General features: G+C 46.3%; 13 protein-coding genes and 24 non-coding genes across 37 annotated transcripts; 9 read left to right on the top strand and 28 right to left on the bottom strand. All coding sequences in view use genetic code 2, as the record gives it.

Moving 5' to 3' along the window:
- Positions 1-1,196: 1,196 nt before the first annotated feature.
- trnE(uuc) lies at positions 1,197-1,267 on the top strand. The gene has a single exon. It is a non-coding gene; the product is annotated as a tRNA-Glu (tRNA).
- A 1-nt stretch (position 1,268) lies between these two features.
- Positions 1,269-1,787, top strand: ND6 (NADH dehydrogenase subunit 6). The gene has a single exon. It carries the CDS (start codon positions 1,269-1,271, stop codon positions 1,785-1,787), a length of 519 nt encoding a protein of 172 aa, YP_009944843.1.
- Positions 1,788-1,795: 8 nt separating this feature from the next.
- trnP(ugg) lies at positions 1,796-1,865 on the top strand. The gene has a single exon. It is a non-coding gene; the product is annotated as a tRNA-Pro (tRNA).
- Positions 1,866-1,872: 7 nt separating this feature from the next.
- On the bottom strand, positions 1,873-1,941 carry trnT(ugu). The gene has a single exon. It is a non-coding gene; the product is annotated as a tRNA-Thr (tRNA).
- Positions 1,942-1,944: 3 nt separating this feature from the next.
- On the bottom strand, positions 1,945-3,087 carry CYTB (cytochrome b). Its single transcript has one exon. It carries the CDS (start codon positions 3,085-3,087, stop codon positions 1,945-1,947), a length of 1,143 nt encoding a protein of 380 aa, YP_009944842.1.
- An 8-nt stretch (positions 3,088-3,095) lies between these two features.
- On the bottom strand, positions 3,096-4,913 carry ND5 (NADH dehydrogenase subunit 5). Its single transcript has one exon. It carries the CDS (start codon positions 4,911-4,913, stop codon positions 3,096-3,098), a length of 1,818 nt encoding a protein of 605 aa, YP_009944841.1.
- trnL(uag) lies at positions 4,914-4,984 on the bottom strand. Its single transcript has one exon. It is a non-coding gene; the product is annotated as a tRNA-Leu (tRNA).
- On the bottom strand, positions 4,984-5,049 carry trnS(gcu). The gene has a single exon. It is a non-coding gene; the product is annotated as a tRNA-Ser (tRNA).
- trnH(gug) lies at positions 5,050-5,119 on the bottom strand. Its single transcript has one exon. It is a non-coding gene; the product is annotated as a tRNA-His (tRNA).
- ND4 (NADH dehydrogenase subunit 4) lies at positions 5,120-6,497 on the bottom strand. The gene has a single exon. A coding segment is annotated over exon 1 (1,378 nt).
- On the bottom strand, positions 6,491-6,787 carry ND4L (NADH dehydrogenase subunit 4L). Its single transcript has one exon. The coding sequence runs from the start codon at positions 6,785-6,787 to the stop codon at positions 6,491-6,493; it is 297 nt and encodes a 98-aa protein (YP_009944839.1).
- Position 6,788: 1 nt separating this feature from the next.
- On the bottom strand, positions 6,789-6,858 carry trnR(ucg). Its single transcript has one exon. It is a non-coding gene; the product is annotated as a tRNA-Arg (tRNA).
- A 1-nt stretch (position 6,859) lies between these two features.
- On the bottom strand, positions 6,860-7,210 carry ND3 (NADH dehydrogenase subunit 3). Its single transcript has one exon. It carries the CDS (start codon positions 7,208-7,210, stop codon positions 6,860-6,862), a length of 351 nt encoding a protein of 116 aa, YP_009944838.1.
- On the bottom strand, positions 7,211-7,279 carry trnG(ucc). The gene has a single exon. It is a non-coding gene; the product is annotated as a tRNA-Gly (tRNA).
- COX3 (cytochrome c oxidase subunit III) lies at positions 7,279-8,063 on the bottom strand. Its single transcript has one exon. A coding segment is annotated over exon 1 (785 nt).
- Positions 8,064-8,069: 6 nt separating this feature from the next.
- On the bottom strand, positions 8,070-8,753 carry ATP6 (ATP synthase F0 subunit 6). Its single transcript has one exon. It carries the CDS (start codon positions 8,751-8,753, stop codon positions 8,070-8,072), a length of 684 nt encoding a protein of 227 aa, YP_009944836.1.
- Positions 8,744-8,911, bottom strand: ATP8 (ATP synthase F0 subunit 8). The gene has a single exon. It carries the CDS (start codon positions 8,909-8,911, stop codon positions 8,744-8,746), a length of 168 nt encoding a protein of 55 aa, YP_009944835.1.
- A 1-nt stretch (position 8,912) lies between these two features.
- trnK(uuu) lies at positions 8,913-8,980 on the bottom strand. The gene has a single exon. It is a non-coding gene; the product is annotated as a tRNA-Lys (tRNA).
- Position 8,981: 1 nt separating this feature from the next.
- COX2 (cytochrome c oxidase subunit II) lies at positions 8,982-9,665 on the bottom strand. The gene has a single exon. It carries the CDS (start codon positions 9,663-9,665, stop codon positions 8,982-8,984), a length of 684 nt encoding a protein of 227 aa, YP_009944834.1.
- Positions 9,666-9,673: 8 nt separating this feature from the next.
- On the bottom strand, positions 9,674-9,742 carry trnD(guc). The gene has a single exon. It is a non-coding gene; the product is annotated as a tRNA-Asp (tRNA).
- A 5-nt stretch (positions 9,743-9,747) lies between these two features.
- On the top strand, positions 9,748-9,820 carry trnS(uga). Its single transcript has one exon. It is a non-coding gene; the product is annotated as a tRNA-Ser (tRNA).
- On the bottom strand, positions 9,812-11,362 carry COX1 (cytochrome c oxidase subunit I). Its single transcript has one exon. The coding sequence runs from the start codon at positions 11,360-11,362 to the stop codon at positions 9,812-9,814; it is 1,551 nt and encodes a 516-aa protein (YP_009944833.1).
- Position 11,363: 1 nt separating this feature from the next.
- On the top strand, positions 11,364-11,433 carry trnY(gua). The gene has a single exon. It is a non-coding gene; the product is annotated as a tRNA-Tyr (tRNA).
- On the top strand, positions 11,434-11,500 carry trnC(gca). Its single transcript has one exon. It is a non-coding gene; the product is annotated as a tRNA-Cys (tRNA).
- On the top strand, positions 11,501-11,573 carry trnN(guu). The gene has a single exon. It is a non-coding gene; the product is annotated as a tRNA-Asn (tRNA).
- An 8-nt stretch (positions 11,574-11,581) lies between these two features.
- Positions 11,582-11,650, top strand: trnA(ugc). The gene has a single exon. It is a non-coding gene; the product is annotated as a tRNA-Ala (tRNA).
- Position 11,651: 1 nt separating this feature from the next.
- Positions 11,652-11,721, bottom strand: trnW(uca). The gene has a single exon. It is a non-coding gene; the product is annotated as a tRNA-Trp (tRNA).
- On the bottom strand, positions 11,722-12,761 carry ND2 (NADH dehydrogenase subunit 2). Its single transcript has one exon. A coding segment is annotated over exon 1 (1,040 nt).
- trnM(cau) lies at positions 12,762-12,830 on the bottom strand. Its single transcript has one exon. It is a non-coding gene; the product is annotated as a tRNA-Met (tRNA).
- trnQ(uug) lies at positions 12,830-12,900 on the top strand. Its single transcript has one exon. It is a non-coding gene; the product is annotated as a tRNA-Gln (tRNA).
- A 5-nt stretch (positions 12,901-12,905) lies between these two features.
- On the bottom strand, positions 12,906-12,977 carry trnI(gau). The gene has a single exon. It is a non-coding gene; the product is annotated as a tRNA-Ile (tRNA).
- Positions 12,978-12,984: 7 nt separating this feature from the next.
- Positions 12,985-13,962, bottom strand: ND1 (NADH dehydrogenase subunit 1). Its single transcript has one exon. The coding sequence runs from the start codon at positions 13,960-13,962 to the stop codon at positions 12,985-12,987; it is 978 nt and encodes a 325-aa protein (YP_009944831.1).
- A 9-nt stretch (positions 13,963-13,971) lies between these two features.
- On the bottom strand, positions 13,972-14,046 carry trnL(uaa). Its single transcript has one exon. It is a non-coding gene; the product is annotated as a tRNA-Leu (tRNA).
- On the bottom strand, positions 14,047-15,641 carry I3J89_mgr01. Its single transcript has one exon. It is a non-coding gene; the product is annotated as a 16S ribosomal RNA (ribosomal RNA).
- On the bottom strand, positions 15,642-15,711 carry trnV(uac). The gene has a single exon. It is a non-coding gene; the product is annotated as a tRNA-Val (tRNA).
- Positions 15,711-16,691, bottom strand: I3J89_mgr02. Its single transcript has one exon. It is a non-coding gene; the product is annotated as a 12S ribosomal RNA (ribosomal RNA).
- On the bottom strand, positions 16,691-16,758 carry trnF(gaa). The gene has a single exon. It is a non-coding gene; the product is annotated as a tRNA-Phe (tRNA).

The following is a 16,758-nucleotide window of genomic DNA, read 5'->3' as shown; positions in this document are numbered from 1 at the left end:
ATAGGGTATTAGGGTTTGACTGGTGGTTTGTTATTGTGGTTTGTATTTTTGTTTGGTTTTTGGAGGGGGGCTGGTTTAGGGGTTAATTTTATGTGGTTAGTGATGGTGATTGGTTGTTTTTTTTGTTAGCAGAAAGTATAGAGGTGAGTTAGTTAAGGGTATGATGATGACGAATGATTTGGATAATGTAGGAATTTATGGGTTTATTGTTTGATGAAAAAAAATAAAAATCAAGATAAAAAAAAAAAAATGATGCGTAAAATGGGATTTAAATGACAGTCCCTAGTAAATGATAAAATAATTGATATGTCCGGCAACCATTACACTATCTGTTGTCTAGAGGTAGGTAGCGCGCCCTCCATGAATGGGGTCAAAGTGCATCAGTGCCAAGTTTGCGACGACCTTATCCGTCAGACCATGACATTCTGGGTGTTAGGGGATTCATATGCTCGGCGGTCATGTGATGGACATGTCAAGAGGAAGATAACACCTGCTCTGCACTTGAGGGGCTTATTGAAGAGACGCTAAAAAAAAACAAGTGTAGGAGGTCGGTATGCCGAGGTAATGAGAGTAGGGAGGAATATTCAACCGACCACTTGTATCTGTGAAGAGCAAGTGAGAAGGATTGGAGGAGTTTATGTTCCTGAAGTTACAACCACTAGCGCAAAAGAGCAAGTTTAGGAGATGTATGCGCCTGCAGTGCAATAACTTGAAATGCATATATAACGTTGAGTAGCTCGGTTCTCGTGAGAAGCGCGATCAATAGATAACCATGCTCTCTGGCTTGGGTGTTCTTGAAGGCTGTTGGAGAAGGATATTACCTAGGAGGTGGGCGAATCCTGTAGACTAGGGGAATTCAAAGGTGTACTAGGATATTCCTCGTTCGCTTGGTTGGGTTGTAAGTATAGCTGATAAGTTACTGGTCTCTGGGTGACGCTTGCTGCTTGGCTGTAGGTAGGAACACTTGGGCTCTATGGTACCTGAAACAAGGATGTGCCTGGTGGGGTGTATGACCGAATAGGGCTTGTTTTGGAGATAATGTTTGGGTTCATGATGGAAGAGCATGACGTGTAATGTGGATTATCCTACATTTCATGAGCTGTCTGATGGGGCAAAGAGTGTAATGCATTCTATACATACCCTGGAAATAAAGAAGAAAATGTACTGGGGGGGGAGGGGGGGGGGATGATCTAGGCGTTCCTGTAGTTAAATTTTATAACAGCGGCTTTTCAGGCCGTAGATCTTGGAGAAAGGCCGAGCGGGAATTTATGATAGAGTTTGTTCTATTTCTAGGGGTGTGTTTTGTTCTAGGGGGGTTGGCGGTTGCGTCTAACCCTTCCCCTTATTATGGGGTGTTAGGGTTAGTTGTGGCGGCGGTTGCGGGGTGTGGTTGATTGGTGAGTTTGGGGGTTTCTTTTGTTTCTTTGGTGCTTGTTATGGTTTATTTAGGGGGGATGCTGGTGGTGTTTGTTTATTCGGTGTCGTTAGCGGCGGATCCTTATCCGGAGGCTTGGGGCAGTTGGGGTGTTGTTGGTTATGGTTTTGGGATGGGGTTGGTTGTAGTAGTGGGACTTGTTGTGGGGGGAGTGTTGGGGTTGTTGGTGGAGGAGGGGACGGTGAATAATGGGGGTCTGTTGTCAGTTCGGTTGGATTTTAGTGGTGTGGCTGTGTTGTATTCGGATGGGGTTGGGTTGCTTTTAATTGGGGGGTGAGGGTTGCTGTTAACTTTATTTGTGGTATTGGAGCTTGTGCGGGGGTTATCTCGGGGGGCGATTCGGGCTGTTTAGTGGGGGGTCAGGAAGTAGTTTAGTTGAAAATGCCAGCTTTGGGAGTTGGAGAGGAGGGTTTGAGTCCTTTCTTCCTGATGTGGGTAACTCTAAGAAGGGGTTTAATCTTCAATCTTTGGCTTACAAGACCAATGTTTTTATAAACTATTAGAGTATATTAGAGTTTGAGTATTTTGTTCTCTAAGATAGCCGCGAGGGGGAATAGGATTAGGATGATTGTGAAGTATGAGAGTGAGGCTAGTTGGCCGATGATAATGAATGGGTGTTCTACTGGTTGGCTGCCCACTCAGGTTAGGATAAGGATGTTGGCGACTAGGGCTCAGAATAGTATTTGGGATAGAGGGCGGAAGGTCATTGATCGTAATTTTGATGTGTGGAGTAGTGGGACTAGGAATAGGACTAGGATTGAGGCGGCTAGGGCTAGTACTCCTCCTAGTTTGTTTGGAATGGATCGAAGGATGGCGTAGGCAAATAGGAAGTATCATTCTGGTTTGATGTGTGGGGGAGTGACTAGGGGGTTGGCTGGGGTGAAGTTTTCTGGGTCTCCTAGGAGGTTGGGGGAGAATAGGGCTAGTGAGACGAGCAGGGAAAGTATTAGGACGAATCCTAGGATGTCTTTGATGGTGTAGTATGGGTGGAAGGGGATTTTGTCGCAGTCTGATGGGATGCCTAGTGGATTGTTTGAGCCTGTTTCGTGGAGGAAGGTTAGGTGAACTAGGGTGAGGCCTACGATGACGAATGGAAGGAGGAAGTGGAGGGCGAAGAATCGGGTTAGTGTGGGGTTGTCAACGGAGAATCCTCCTCAGGCTCATTCTACTAGGGTTTGTCCGATGTATGGGATGGCTGAGAATAGGTTTGTGATTACGGTAGCGCCTCAGAATGATATTTGTCCTCAAGGTAGGACGTATCCGACAAAGGCGGTTGCTATTAGGGCCAGGAGGAGAATGACTCCGACGTTTCAGGTTTCTTTGTTTAGGTATGAGCCGTAGTAGAGTCCTCGGCCAATGTGTAGGTAGATGCAGATGAAGAAGAAGGAGGCTCCGTTTGCGTGGAGGTTGCGGATGAGTCAGCCGAATTGTACGTCTCGGCATATGTGGGCTACGGAGGAGAAGGCGAGGCTGGTGTCTGCTGTGTAGTGTATTGCTAGTAGGAGGCCTGTAATAATTTGAGTAATTAAGCAAAGGCCTAGTAGGGATCCAAAGTTTCATCATGTTGAGATGTTTGATGGTGCTGGGAGATCGATTAGGGCGTCGTTGATGATTTTGAGGATTTGGTGATTTTTACGAAGGTTGAGGGCCATTGATTGTTTCTGAGTGTGGATATGAGGATGATGAGAATGGATAGGGCGAATGATCCTAGGTAGGCTTTGATTAGGCCTGAGTGGAGGGTAGTGGCAGTTTTGGTTGCTATTAGTTGTAGGCTGGCCAGTCCTTCTGGGCCTAGTATTTTGTATCAGGATAAGTCGATTAAGTGGGAGGCAATGTTCTGTCCTCCTTTGAGGAAGTTAGTTATGCTTAGGCGGTGGGCTAGGGGGTTGAAGTATCCTAGAGAGGTTGAGAAGTTGGAGAAGGTGGTTTGTTTTGTGAGAATGAGTGTTTGGGCTATTTTTGAAATTTCTAGGGCTAGGGCGATTCCTAGGGCTGTTACGATTAGGGCGGTTATTTTGATGTGGAGTGGTATAGTTATTGGGGGGGTTTTTGTCGGGATGATGAATGAGGTAATGAGGAAGCCTGCTAGGATGCTCCCTAGTGCAAGGCGGGTGATGGGGGAGATTACTGCGGGGTTGTTTTCGTTTATTGGGGTCAAGGGAGGAATTCGAACGAAACCGGTCTGTACTAGTACGGTTATGCGGATTGTGTATACTGCGGTGAATGATGTGGCTAGGAGGGTTAGGACTAAGGCTCAGGTGTTTAGATAGGATGTGTTTAAGCTCTCGATAATTTGGTCTTTTGAGTAGAATCCTGCTAGGAATGGTGTTCCTATTAGGGCGAGGTTGCCGATTGTGAGGCATGTGGTTGTTGTTGGGAGTATTTTTTGGAGTCCTCCTATTTTTCGGATGTCTTGTTCACCATTTAGACTGTGAATGATAGATCCCGAGCATAGGAAGAGCATGGCTTTGAAAAAGGCATGGGTAGAGATGTGGAGGAAGGCTAGTTCGGGTAGGTTTAATCCGATTGTAACTATTATTAGGCCTAGTTGGCTGGAAGTGGAGAAGGCAATGATTTTTTTGATGTCGTTCTGGGTTAGGGCGCATGTGGCTGCGAATAGGGTAGAGAGGGCTCCTAGGCAGAGGCACAGGGTTAGGGCGGTTTGGTTGTTGTTGAATAGGGGATGGGTTCGGATTAGTAGGAAGATCCCTGCTACTACTATTGTGCTCGAATGGAGTAGGGCGGATACGGGGGTTGGTCCTTCTATTGCAGCCGGGAGTCATGGGTGCAGGCCAAATTGGGCGGATTTCCCGGTTGCAGCTAGGATAAGGCCTAGTAGGGGTAATGTGGGGGTTTGAGAGGGGGTAGGGAGTTGTTGAATCTCTCAGGTGTTTGTGGTGGAGGCTAGTCATGCTATGCAGAGGATAAGGCCGATGTCGCCAATTCGGTTGTAGAGGACGGCTTGCAGGGCGGCAGTGTTAGCTTCTGCTCGGCCATGTCATCAGCTGATTAGAAGGAAGGACATAATTCCGACTCCCTCTCAGCCGATGAATAGGACAAATAGGTTGTTGGCAATGATTAGGATGAGTATGGCAATTAGGAAGAATAGGAGGTAGGTGAAGAATTTTGTGATGTAAGGGTCTGAGGCTATGTATCATGTTGCGAATTGTAGGATGGATCAGGATACGAATAGTGCGATGGGGAAGAAGGTGAGTGTGTAGAAGTCTATTTTCAGGCTGATTGGGATTTTGAAGGTTATGATGAATTTTCATTCTCAGAGGGAGGTGAGGCCTTCTGTCCCTGAATAGATGAAAATTGTTATGGGGATCAGGCTGATTAGGAATGAAGTTTTGACTGTGTTCGTGATTGTGTTGGGAGTGTTTTTGAAGCTGTCGGATAGTAGTGGGAGTAGGATGGGGGTGGAAAGGGTTGTTAGGGTCAGTAGTATAAATGTGTTTAGGACTAGTGAGAGATCCATTACTTTCACTTGGATTTGCACCAAGATGAGTGGTTCCTAAGACCATTGGATTACTATTATCCTTTGAAAGTAAGGAGACTGAGGTTTTATACTCAGATGCAAGAGTTAGCAGTTCTCGCTGGCTTTACCTCTCCTCGGCAGGTAAGAAGGGTTTAACTTCTATTTTTAGAGTCACGGTCTAATGTTTTGGTTGAAACTATACTTGCATATAGGGATGCCGGAGATCAGTTCGGGTTTAAAGATTAGGAGAGTTATAGGGATTATGTGTAGGGCTATGAGGAGGTGCTCTCGTGTGGAAGAGTTTTGGATTGAGGTAATGTGCGACGGGAGGGTGCCTCGTTGTGTTATTATTAGCATGTATAAGGTGTATGAGGCGGTAAGTAAGATGGCAGTTCCTGTTAGAATGATTGTTAGGGCGGATCAGTTGAAAAGTGCTACTACGATGGTTAGTTCTGCTATGAGGTTTGTTGTTGGGGGGAGGGCTATGTTTGTTAGGTTGGCTAGAAGTCATCAGGTGGCTATGAGTGGCAGGAGGGGTTGTAATCCTCGTGTGAGTAGTAGGATTCGACTGTGGGTTCGTTCGTAGTTGGTGTTGGCTAGGCAGAATAGTATTGAGGAGGTTAGGCCGTGTGAGATTATTAAGATTATTGCTCCCGAGAATGCTCATTGGGTTTGGATCATGGTTGCGGCTACGACCAGTCCTATGTGGCTGACAGATGAGTAAGCGATTAGTGATTTTAGATCAATTTGGCGTAAGCAGATGGCGCTAGTTATTACTGCTCCTCATAGGGCTAGGGTAATGAATGGGTAGTGGAGGTTGTTTGATGATGGGTTTACTAGGATTGTGATTCGTATAATTCCGTAACCTCCGAGTTTCAGGAGTAGGGCTGCTAGTAGCATTGAGCCAGCAATTGGGGCTTCTACGTGGGCTTTGGGCAATCATAGGTGTAAGCCGTATAGGGGGGCTTTGACTATGAAGGCCAGTAGGAGGGCTAAGCTTGCGGCTAGGTTGGATCAAGAAGAGTTTAGTGTTGGGTGTGAGAGTTTGAGCATTGGCAGGTAGAGGGAACCGATTTGGTTTTGTAGGTGTAGGATAGCGATTAATAGCGGGAGTGAGCTGGCGAGGGTGTAGAATAGGAGGTAAATGCCAGCGTTTAGGCGTTCTGGTTGGCTACCTCATCGTGTGATGAGGATTAGGGTGGGGATGAGGGTGGCTTCAAATGCGATGTAGAAGAGTATTAGTTCGGAAGCTGAGAAGGCTAGTAGGATGGACAGTTGGGCTAAGATTAGTGTTGAGGCGAAGATTCGTTTGCGGTTGATGGGTTCTTGTTCTAGATGGTTTTGGCTTGCTATGATTATAAGGGGGAGGAGTCAGCATGAGAGGACTAGTAAGGGGGAGGAGATTTGGTCGATTGATGTTCAGGGGGTTAGACTTTTGTTTGGGTAGTATGTGGGCGTAAGTCATTGGAGGCTGATAGTGGCGATAAGTAGGCTATATAGTGTGATGTTAGTTCATAGGTGTTTACGTGGGGAGAGGAGGGCTAGGGGGAGGAGTGTTGTGGTTGGGATGATGATTTTTAGCATTGTAGGAGGTTAAAGTTGTGTAGATGGTCGGATCCGTGGGTACGGGTTGAGGCTACTAGTAGTGCTAGGCCTGTGCCTGCTTCGCAGGCGGAGAATGTTAGTATAAGGATAGGTAGGATTGTGGATACTGATGATTGGGTTTGGATGGGTCATATGGCTAGGGCAACATACATGGATAGTATTATGCTCTCTAAACATAGTAGGGCGGAGATTAAGTGGGTTCGGTGGAAGGCTAGGCCTAGGCTGCTTAGGGTAAAGGCTGAGTAGAAGCTTAGGTGGAGGTAAGACATAAAGAAAGTTATAGGGTGGTAGCTATAATTTGTTGAGTCGAAATCAACCGTCTTAGTTAGACTAACTTTCTGTTATTCTGCTCATTCTAGTCCGCCTTGAATTCATTCGTACACTAGGCCTAAGGTGAGCAGGAGGATGAGTGTGGCGGTTCAGGTTAGGGTAGTGGTGGGGGACTGTAGTTGGGTGGCTCAGGGCAGTGGTAGAAGTAGGGCGATTTCTAGGTCAAATAGGAGGAATAGGATGGCTACTAGGAAGAATCGGATTGAGAAGGGGAGTCGAGCGGAGCCTAGTGGGTCGAATCCGCATTCGTATGGGGATAATTTTTCTGAGTCTGGGATCATTTGGGCGAGTCAGAAGTTTAGTATGGTTAGGAGGATGCTTAAGGTTAGTGACAGGGTTAGTATGAATAAGATTATGTTTATTACTCTTCTCTGGGTTTAAACCAGATTCTAAGGATTGGAAGTCGATTGTAATCAATATACTAGAAGAGTAAGATCCTCATCAGTAGATAGAGATGTAGAGGAATAATCATACGACGTCTACGAAGTGTCAATATCAGGCGGCTGCTTCAAATCCAAAGTGGTGGTTTGATGTGAAGTGGTATTTGATTAGGCGTAAGAGGCATACTAGTAGGAATGTAGAGCCGATAATTACATGTAGGCCATGAAATCCGGTAGCGACAAAGAATGTTGAGCCATAGACTCCGTCGGCGATAGAGAAAGGTGCTTCGTAGTATTCTATGGCTTGTAGAGCGGTGAAGTAGAAGCCTAGGAGGACTGTCAGGGATAGGGCTTGGATTGCTTGTTTTCGGTTAGCTTCTGTGATGCTGTGGTGGGCTCATGTGACAGTGACTCCTGAGGCTAGGAGGATGGCAGTATTTAGGAGTGGAACTTCTATGGGGTTGAGAGGTTTAATTCCGACGGGCGGTCATTGTCCTCCTAGTTCTGGTGTGGGAGCTAGGCTTGAGTGGAAGAAAGCTCAGAAAAAGCCTAGGAAGAAGAAGGCTTCTGATGTGATGAATAGGGCTATTCCGTATCGTAATCCTTTTTGGACGGTTGGAGTGTGGTGGCCTTGGAACGTGCTTTCTCGCACGATGTCGCGTCATCATTGGAATATGACAAGAATGGTTGATAGTAGGCCTAGGATAAGGAGTCGAGGGGAATTGTAGTGGAATCATATTGTTAGTCCTGAGGTAGTGAGGAGAGCAGCGGCTGCTCCTAGAATGGGTCATGGGCTGGGGTCGACTATGTGGTAGGAATGTGCTTGGTGTGCCATTTAGGATTAAATGTTTTCTTGGAGGTAGAGGCTTAATAGGAGTACGAAGACGTAGGCTTGGATTATCGCTACTGCTACTTCTAGAATTGTTAGTAGGAAGAGGACTACGAAGGTTAGAAGTGAAACTAGCGGTATTGTGGAGAATAGGGCTGTTGTGGCTGTAGAGATGAGTTGGATGAGGAGGTGACCTGCTGTGAGGTTAGCTGTTAGGCGTACGCCTAGTGCTAATGGGCGGATTAGAAGGCTTGTTGTTTCGATTAGGATGAGGGCTGGGATTAGTGGGGTGGGTGTGCCTTCTGGTAGGAGGTGGCTTAGTGAGGCGGAGGGTTGGTTTCGCAGTCCTGTTAGGAGGGTAGCTAGTCATAAGGGGAAGGCCAGGGCTAAGTTTATAGATAGTTGGGTAGTTGGGGTGAATGTGTATGGCAGTAGACCTAAGAGATTAATGAGGAGGAGGAAGATTATTAGGGATGTTAAGATTAGGGCTCATTTATGTCCTTTTTTGTCTAGGGGTATTATTAGCTGTTTTGTGACTAGGTTGACGAATCAAAGTTGGAGGGTTGATAGTCGGTTGGTGATTCATCGGTTGTCGAGAGACGGTAGGAGAAGGGCTGGGAATGTTATTGAAATTAGGATTAGTGGGATTCCTAGGAAGGATGGGCTTGAGAATTGGTCGAAGAAGCTTAGGTTCATGGTCAGGTTCAGGGTGTAGTACTTGGGACGGCAGGCGGTTTGCTAGATGGGGGGTTTATTGATACGAATGACAGGAGTTTGGGTTGGATAATTAGGGAGAAAGTGAGTCATGAAGTGAGCATGATAAAAAATCAGGGGTTGGGGTTTAGTTGAGGCATACCATTAAGGAGGGGGACCCCCTCTGTCTTTAGCTTAAAAGGCTAATGCTGATTCATAGCTTCTTAATGATTAGGATGGTATTAGAGAGGATCAGTTTTCGAAGTCGGCGAGTGGGATGGATTCTACTACGATTGGTATGAAGCTGTGGTTGGCTCCGCAAATTTCTGAGCATTGTCCGTAGAACACACCTGGTCGGGAGGCAAGGAAGGAGGTTTGGTTAAGACGTCCTGGGATTGCGTCGGTTTTTACGCCTAGGCTTGGGACAGCCCATGAGTGGAGTACGTCGTCGGCGGTGACGATGACTCGGATGGTAGAGGTTATGGGGACGATAACGCGATGGTCAACTTCTAGTAGGCGGAAGTGGCCTAGGGGTAGGTCTGTTGTTTGGATTATGTAGGAGTCGAATGTTAGGTCTTTGAGATCGGTGTATTCGTAGGTTCAATATCATTGGTGGCCGATGGCTTTTAGGGTTAGGTCTGGTTCGTTGAGTTCATCCATTATGTAGAGAATTCGTAAAGATGGTAGGGCAAGTGTGACTAGAACTAGGGCAGGGAGAATTGTTCACACTAGCTCGATTACTTGTGCGTTGACTGTACTTGATGACAGTTTTTCTGTGAGAGTGTGGGTTAACAGGTAGAGGACTAGGCTGCAGATTGCTAGTGCAATTATTAGGGCGTGGTCGTGAAATCCTATTAGTTCTTCTATAATGGGTGAGGCGGCGTCTTGGAAGTTAAGTTGTGAGTGGTTGGCCATGTTTGGGTAGAGATGTGCTGGGTTTTCACCTGCAATTTAGTCTTGACAAGGCTATGTAATTATTTTACTAACATCTCTTTATGAGAAAGAAGCATAAGTGGTTTATGCGGTTGGCTTGAAACCAACATATGGGGGTTCGACTCCTTCCTTTCTTGGACTTGGACGAAGGCGGGTTCTTCGAAGGTGTGGAATGGGGGTGGGCAGCCGTGGATTCACTCGACGTTAGTGCTTGTTAGTTCTGGTTGTAGGACTTTACGTTTTGATGCGAAGGCCTCTCAGATGATGAATACTAGTATGATTACGGCTGTTAGGGAGATGAGTGAGCCCACTGAGGAAATGGTGTTTCATAATGTATAAGCGTCTGGGTAGTCTGAGTATCGTCGTGGCATGCCTGCTAGACCTAGGAAATGTTGGGGGAAGAAAGTTAGATTTACACCTACGAATATTACGCCGAAATGTGTTTTAGCTCATGTTGAATGGAGTGTATATCCGGTGAATAGGGGGAATCAGTGGGTGAATCCTGCTAGGATTGCAAATACTGCTCCTATGGATAGTACGTAGTGGAAGTGGGCTACTACGTAGTAGGTGTCGTGCAGGGCAATGTCTAGTGAAGAGTTTGCTAGGACGATTCCTGTAAGTCCTCCGATAGTGAATAGGAAGATGAATCCTAGGGCTCATAGTATTGGGGGGTCTCATTTGATTGTACCTCCATGGAGGGTAGCTAGTCAGCTGAATACTTTGATTCCAGTTGGGATAGCAATGATTATAGTGGCGGATGTGAAGTATGCTCGGGTGTCAACGTCTATTCCTACTGTGAATATGTGGTGGGCTCAGACGATAAAGCCTAGGAATCCGATAGATAGTATTGCTCATACCATTCCTATGTAGCCGAATGGTTCTTTTTTGCCTGCGTAGTAGGCTACGACGTGGGAGATAATCCCGAATCCTGGTAGGATTAGGATATAGACTTCTGGGTGACCGAAGAATCAGAACAGGTGTTGGTACAGTACAGGGTCTCCTCCTCCAGCAGGATCAAAGAATGTGGTGTTAAGGTTGCGGTCTGTGAGAAGCATTGTAATTCCTGCGGCAAGGACTGGGAGGGATAGAAGTAATAGTACTGCAGTGATTAGGACGGATCAAACGAATAGGGGGGTTTGGTATTGTGACAGGGCGGGTGGTTTTATGTTGACTGCTGTTGTAATAAAGTTGATTGCTCCTAGGATCGAAGAGATACCGGCTAGATGCAGTGAGAAAATTGCGAGGTCGACTGAGGCTCCGGCGTGAGCTAGATTGCCCGCTAGTGGGGGGTATACTGTTCAGCCTGTGCCTACGCCTGCCTCAACCGTGGAAGATGCTAGGAGGAGGAGGAAGGATGGGGGAAGTAGTCAGAAGCTTATGTTGTTTATTCGTGGGAATGCCATATCTGGGGCTCCGATTATTAGGGGTACTAATCAGTTTCCGAACCCTCCGATCATAATTGGTATAACTATGAAGAAGATTATTACGAAAGCATGGGCCGTGACAACTACGTTGTAGACTTGATCGTCTCCTAGAAGGGCTCCAGGTTGGCCTAGTTCTGCTCGAATGAGGAGGCTTAGAGCGGTACCTACCATTCCGGCTCATGCACCGAAAATTAGGTATAGGGTCCCAATGTCTTTGTGGTTAGTTGAAAATAGTCATCGGTTGATAAATGTCACAGGTAAGATGGCTGAGTGTTTAAGCGTTAGGCTGTAGTCCTTTTTACAGAGGTTCAATTCCTCTTCTTATCGGCTCTGTAGTGAAGTTCATAGTGAGTTGCAAACTCATTGATGTGCGTTAATTATGCACCGGGGCCTTAGGCAGAGGCCTGTTGGTTAGGGCATATAGCTGTTAACTATAGTATCATGGGATCGAAGCCCATCTGTCTAGAATATTTGAAGGTCCTAGCTTAATTAAAGCACCTGAGTTGCATTTAGGGGATGCAGGGTAATGGCCTGCGGACTTTAACAGAAACTAAGAGGGTTTAACTCTTGTTTAAGGCTTTGAAGGCCTTCGGTTTAGGTAATCCTAAGTTTCTTAGACAATAGTGAGGATTATAGGAGAGATAGGGAGGAGTATGACGGACATGGTGGTTAGGATGGCAATTGTGACGTTGGTTGGTTTGTTAGTGCGTCATTGTTTTATGTGGTTTGTAGTGTGTGGTGGGAGTGTGATGGTTGTACAGTACGCTAGTCGTAGGTAGAAGAATAGGCTTAGTAGGGAGATGAGGGAGATGAGTGTTGCTGCTGGGGCTATTTCTTGTTTAGTTAGTTCTTGGATGATGAGTCATTTGGGTAGGAATCCTGTTATGGGAGGGAGCCCTGCAAGGGAGAGTAGGGTTAGAAGTAGTATTGCGTTTAAGGATGGGGTTTTAGTTCATGCGGTTATTAGGGTGGACAGTTTTAGTACTTTAATTGTGTTTAGTGTGAGGAAGACGGTTGTGGTTATTACAGCGTACAGGTAGAAGTTGAGGAGTGTGAGTTTTGGGTTGTAGATGATAATGATTGCCATTCAGCCCAGGTGGGAGATGGAAGAAAAGGCCAGGATTTTTCGGATTTGTGTCTGGTTGAGACCTATTCAGCCTCCGAGGGCCGCGGAGAGGATAGCCAGGGTGGTTAAGAGTGTGGGGTTTAGTGATGGGGAGGTTATGTAGAGTAACGTGATTGGGGGAAGTTTTATGATAGTAGATAGGAGTAGGCCGGTGGTAAGGGGGGAGCCTTGGAGTACTTCTGGGAATCAGAAGTGGAATGGCACTAATCCTAGTTTTATTGCGATTGCTGAAGTGAGGATTAAGCAGGATGTTGGATGGGTGAGTTGAGTGATGTCTCATTGTCCAGTGTGCCACGCATTGGTTATGCTGGAGAACAATACTAGGGCGGAAGCAGCTGCTTGGGTTAGGAAGTATTTAGTGGCGGCTTCAATGGCTCGTGGGTGGTGGGATTTTGAGATTAATGGGAGGATAGCAAGTGTATTGATTTCAAGTCCAGTTCAGGCCATAATTCAGTGGTTACTTGAGATGGTGATAGTTGTTCCTAGAAGTAGGCTAGTGGCAAAGATAAGGCTTGCTTGGGGGTTCATTAGCAGGGGAAGGAGTTGAACCATCATTTTCGGGGTATGGGCCCGATAGCTTGTTTAGCTGACCCTACTAGAAAGTAATATAAAGGGAGTATGGAGGATTTTGATTTCTCTAGTGTAGGTTCGATTCCTGCTTTTCTAACTATTAGGAAATGAGAGGGCTGGTATACCTCCATGTTCACTTTATCATAGTGACCCTTAGCGTTCAGGCACATTTCCAACAAGGCCTTAGGTATGGGGGCAGGCCCGCGTAGCAAATTGGTATGCTGGTGTGTCAAAGACATAGGGCTAATGTTAGTGGTAAGAAGTTTTTTCATAGTAAGTGCATTAATTGGTCGTATCGGAATCGTGGGTAGGAGGCACGAATTCATAGGAACCCTGCCGATAAAAGTAAGACTTTTGTGGCTAGAATGACTGGGAATAGTTCTTGAGGAGGGTCAAATAGACTTGGGTTAAAGAACAGGATTGTTGTTAATGTGTTTATGAGTATAATGTTGGCGTATTCGGCTAAAAAGAAGAGTGCGAAGGGACCTGCTGCGTACTCCACGTTGAATCCGGATACCAGTTCGGATTCTCCTTCCGTTAGGTCAAAAGGGGCACGGTTGGTTTCGGCTAGTGTGGAGACGTATCATATTATGGCGAGGGGTCAGCATGAGAAAATGAGGTATAAGGGCTCTTGGGTAATTGCTAGAGTGCTCAGAGTGTAGTTGCCGCTAAGAAGTACAACGGAGAGGAGAATAATAGCTAAGGTCACCTCGTAGGAGATTGTCTGGGCTACCGCCCGTAGTGCTCCAATTAGGGCGTATTTGGAGTTTGAGGCTCAGCCTGACCATAGAATGGAGTATACTGCTAGGCTTGATATGGCTAGTAGGAAAAGCAGTCCCAGGTTGAGGTCTGCTAAAGAGAATGGAAGGGGTAATGGGGTTCAGATTGAGATAGCCAGGAGTAGAGCTAGGATTGGGGTTGCAATGAATAAGATTGGGGAAGACGTTGACGGTCGGATGGGTTCTTTGATGAACAGTTTGATACCATCTGCCAGGGGTTGGAGCAGTCCAAATGGGCCGACGATGTTTGGGCCTTTTCGGCCTTGCATGTAACTTAGGATTTTGCGCTCTACTAGCGTAAGAAAGGCTACTGCGATTAGGATCGGTAGGGCGTAGGAGAGGGCTATGATAAAGTTAATTAGGAGTGGGTAGTTGGTCATGTGGATATAAGCTAGGGAGAGGATTTGAACCTCTGAATTAAAGGACTTAAGCCTTTTGCATTTTCCGAGCTCTGCCACGCTAGCTGGTCCTTTTCTTGGACGTGGGGTGGTGTGATAGCCTTTTGTAATTAAGTTGGTTTCATTACTTAAGGCGAAGGCTTGCTTGTGGTATTGGCCTCACTTTTCCTATCCTTTCGTACTGGGAAGAGTTCATCATAGATAGAAACCGACCTGGATTACTCCGGTCTGAACTCAGATCACGTAGGACTGTTAATCGTTGAACAAACGAACCCTTAGTAGCGGCTGCACCACTAGGATGTCCTGATCCAACATCGAGGTCGTAAACCTCCCCGTCGATACGGACTCTCGGGGGAGATTGCGCTGTTATCCCTGGGGTAGCTTGGTCCATTGATCAATTGTATTGGGTCTGGGTGCTATTAGCACGTTGAGGGGTTGCTCTCAGTCTAGAGGGATGGTCTAATTTTTGGAGGTTTTGTTTTGCTCCAAGGTCGCCCCAACCGAAAAACGCAGACCAGGGTCTTATGTGTCAGTGAACCCAGTGGGTGGATATGTGATTTAAGGTGGTTGCTGGTTTTAAAGTTCCACAGGGTCTTCTCGTCTTATGGGTTTATCCCTGCTTTTGTACAGGGAGATCAATTTCACCGATTGCCTGTAAGAGACAGTTAAGACCTCGTTTAGCCATTCATACTAGTCTCGATTTATGGGACAATTGATTGCGCTACCTTTGCACGGTTAGGATACCGCGGCCGTTTAACGCGAGTCACCGGGCAGGCATCACCTTCAATACTTGTTTTAGGTTTGCTGAAGGCTATGTTTTTGGTAAACAGTCGGGCCTTGACGGGTTTGCCTAGTTCCTTTTACAGGTTTTAATCTTTCTTAATGGACGCTCCTCTGTCGGGTTAACAATACATTTAATACTGTGCTTGTTTGATTTGTCGTATATTGGGGGTTTGTTAATAATGTACGGATGTAAGCTTGCGTCGTAGAGGGAGGACCCTGGTTACTCATTCTAGCATTAATTCTCCTATTTAGATATAGGTTAGCCTGTTAATGGGGAGGGAGTCATGGGGTTATTATATTTTTGTAGTGTAGAGCTTTAACGCACTCTTTGTTGGTGGCTGCTTGAGGGCCCACAATTCAGTTGGGGGTTATATTTATCCGCTCGTGGAGATTGTATTCTTTTTTAAAGGAGCTGTACCTCCTTTAAATAGCCCTTAATTCACTTCATTAGGGTTTGTGGGTTTTCCTTGGAGAAGAATTAAGAGTGAACTTAGATTCGTTTCACAGGCAACCAGCTATCACCCAGCTCGATTGGCTTTTCACCTCTACTAGCAAGTCATCCCACTCTTTTGCCACAGAGACGGGTTCGCTCAATAATAGCTGCTCGCAAGTAGCTCGCTTGGGTTTCGGGGTGGCAAACTTAAATTCATTTTGCTTGGTTTTTCTTGCTAGACCATGATGCAAAAGGTACAAGGGTTGATCTTTGCTGTTTATAGCTTAGTTTTCATTGCTATTTCATCTTTCCCTTACGGTACGTAGTCTCTATCGCTCCAATGGTGTCTTTTCTATCGCCTATACTGGGACTAATAAATGCTTTGGTTGGGTTTGGGGAGTAGCTTTGTTATTCCAGGTCATGTCGATTGGGCTAGAGTTTGGCATCAAGACGATCTGGTGTTAGCAGACATTTTTCAGGTGTAAGCTGAATGCTTTTGTTTAAGCTACGTCTTGGTAGTCTAAGTGCACCTTCCGGTACACTTACCTTGTTACGACTTACCTCATCTTCGGCTGGGTAACTTATTAATTTATGGGGGGGGTAGGGGGCGCCTGCGAGGAGGGTGACGGGCGGTATGTACGTGTCCCAGGGCCGGTTTAAAGAGGGCTCGATTGTCCCACTTTACTGCTAAATCCGCCTTCTAGGGGTTGTTTCATACCCCTTTGCCGTTGTGTTCTAGCTTAGAAAATGTAGCCCATTACTACCATTCCATAGGCTATACCTTGACCTGTCTTATTAGCGTGGTGAGGCTATTGCGTTCACTGTTGGGCTTTCAGTGTAGGTGAGCTGGCGACGGCGGTATGTAGGCTGTTTTGGCAAGGAATGGTCAGGTCTATCGTGGATCATCGATTATAGAACAGGCTCCTCTAGGTGGGTTTGGGGCACCGCCAAGTCCTTAGAGTTTTAAGCGTTAGTGCTCGTAGTTCTCGGGCGGATGCTTTAGTAGGTGTAAGCATCAAGATTTAGGGCCAGGCATAGTGGGGTATCTAATCCCAGTTTGGGCCCTGGCTTTCGTGGAGTTCAATTGATCGTTGTTCTAAGAGCTTCTTTGATGTGGAGGTTTTATTGGCATCTTGGGCTTGTGACAGCTTAGTTGCTTTTTAGTCTTAGCTACTTGGATAACATGTGACCACTCTTTACGCCGTTATAAAGTTAATTTGGGTCTCCTGTATGACCGCGGTGGCTGGCACAGGATTTACCAACCCTGGATTTGCTATGGCTAAGTCAAGTTTGCACTCATTGCTTAATATTAACTACTGCTGATTACCCGTGGGGGTGTGGCAATTGCAAGGCGTCTTGGGCTACGGTTAGTGGTGAGCCTGATACCCGCTCCTATCTGCCTGATTTAGGTGTCCAGGGCATCTACACCGGAGCGCGGATACTTGCATGTATATACCTAGCAAAAACTAACAGTAAGGTTAGGACTAAGTCTTTTGTCCTTGGGTGTGTGTGGCAGCCATCTTGACATCTTCAGTGTCATGCTTTTTATAAGCTACAAGGAC

The sequence above is a fragment of the mitochondrial genome of Molothrus ater, assembly GCF_012460135.2.
Source record: "Molothrus ater mitochondrion, complete genome".
Taxonomy (NCBI): domain Eukaryota; kingdom Metazoa; phylum Chordata; class Aves; order Passeriformes; family Icteridae; genus Molothrus; species Molothrus ater.
This window is presented reverse-complemented; position numbering and strand designations above follow the sequence as displayed.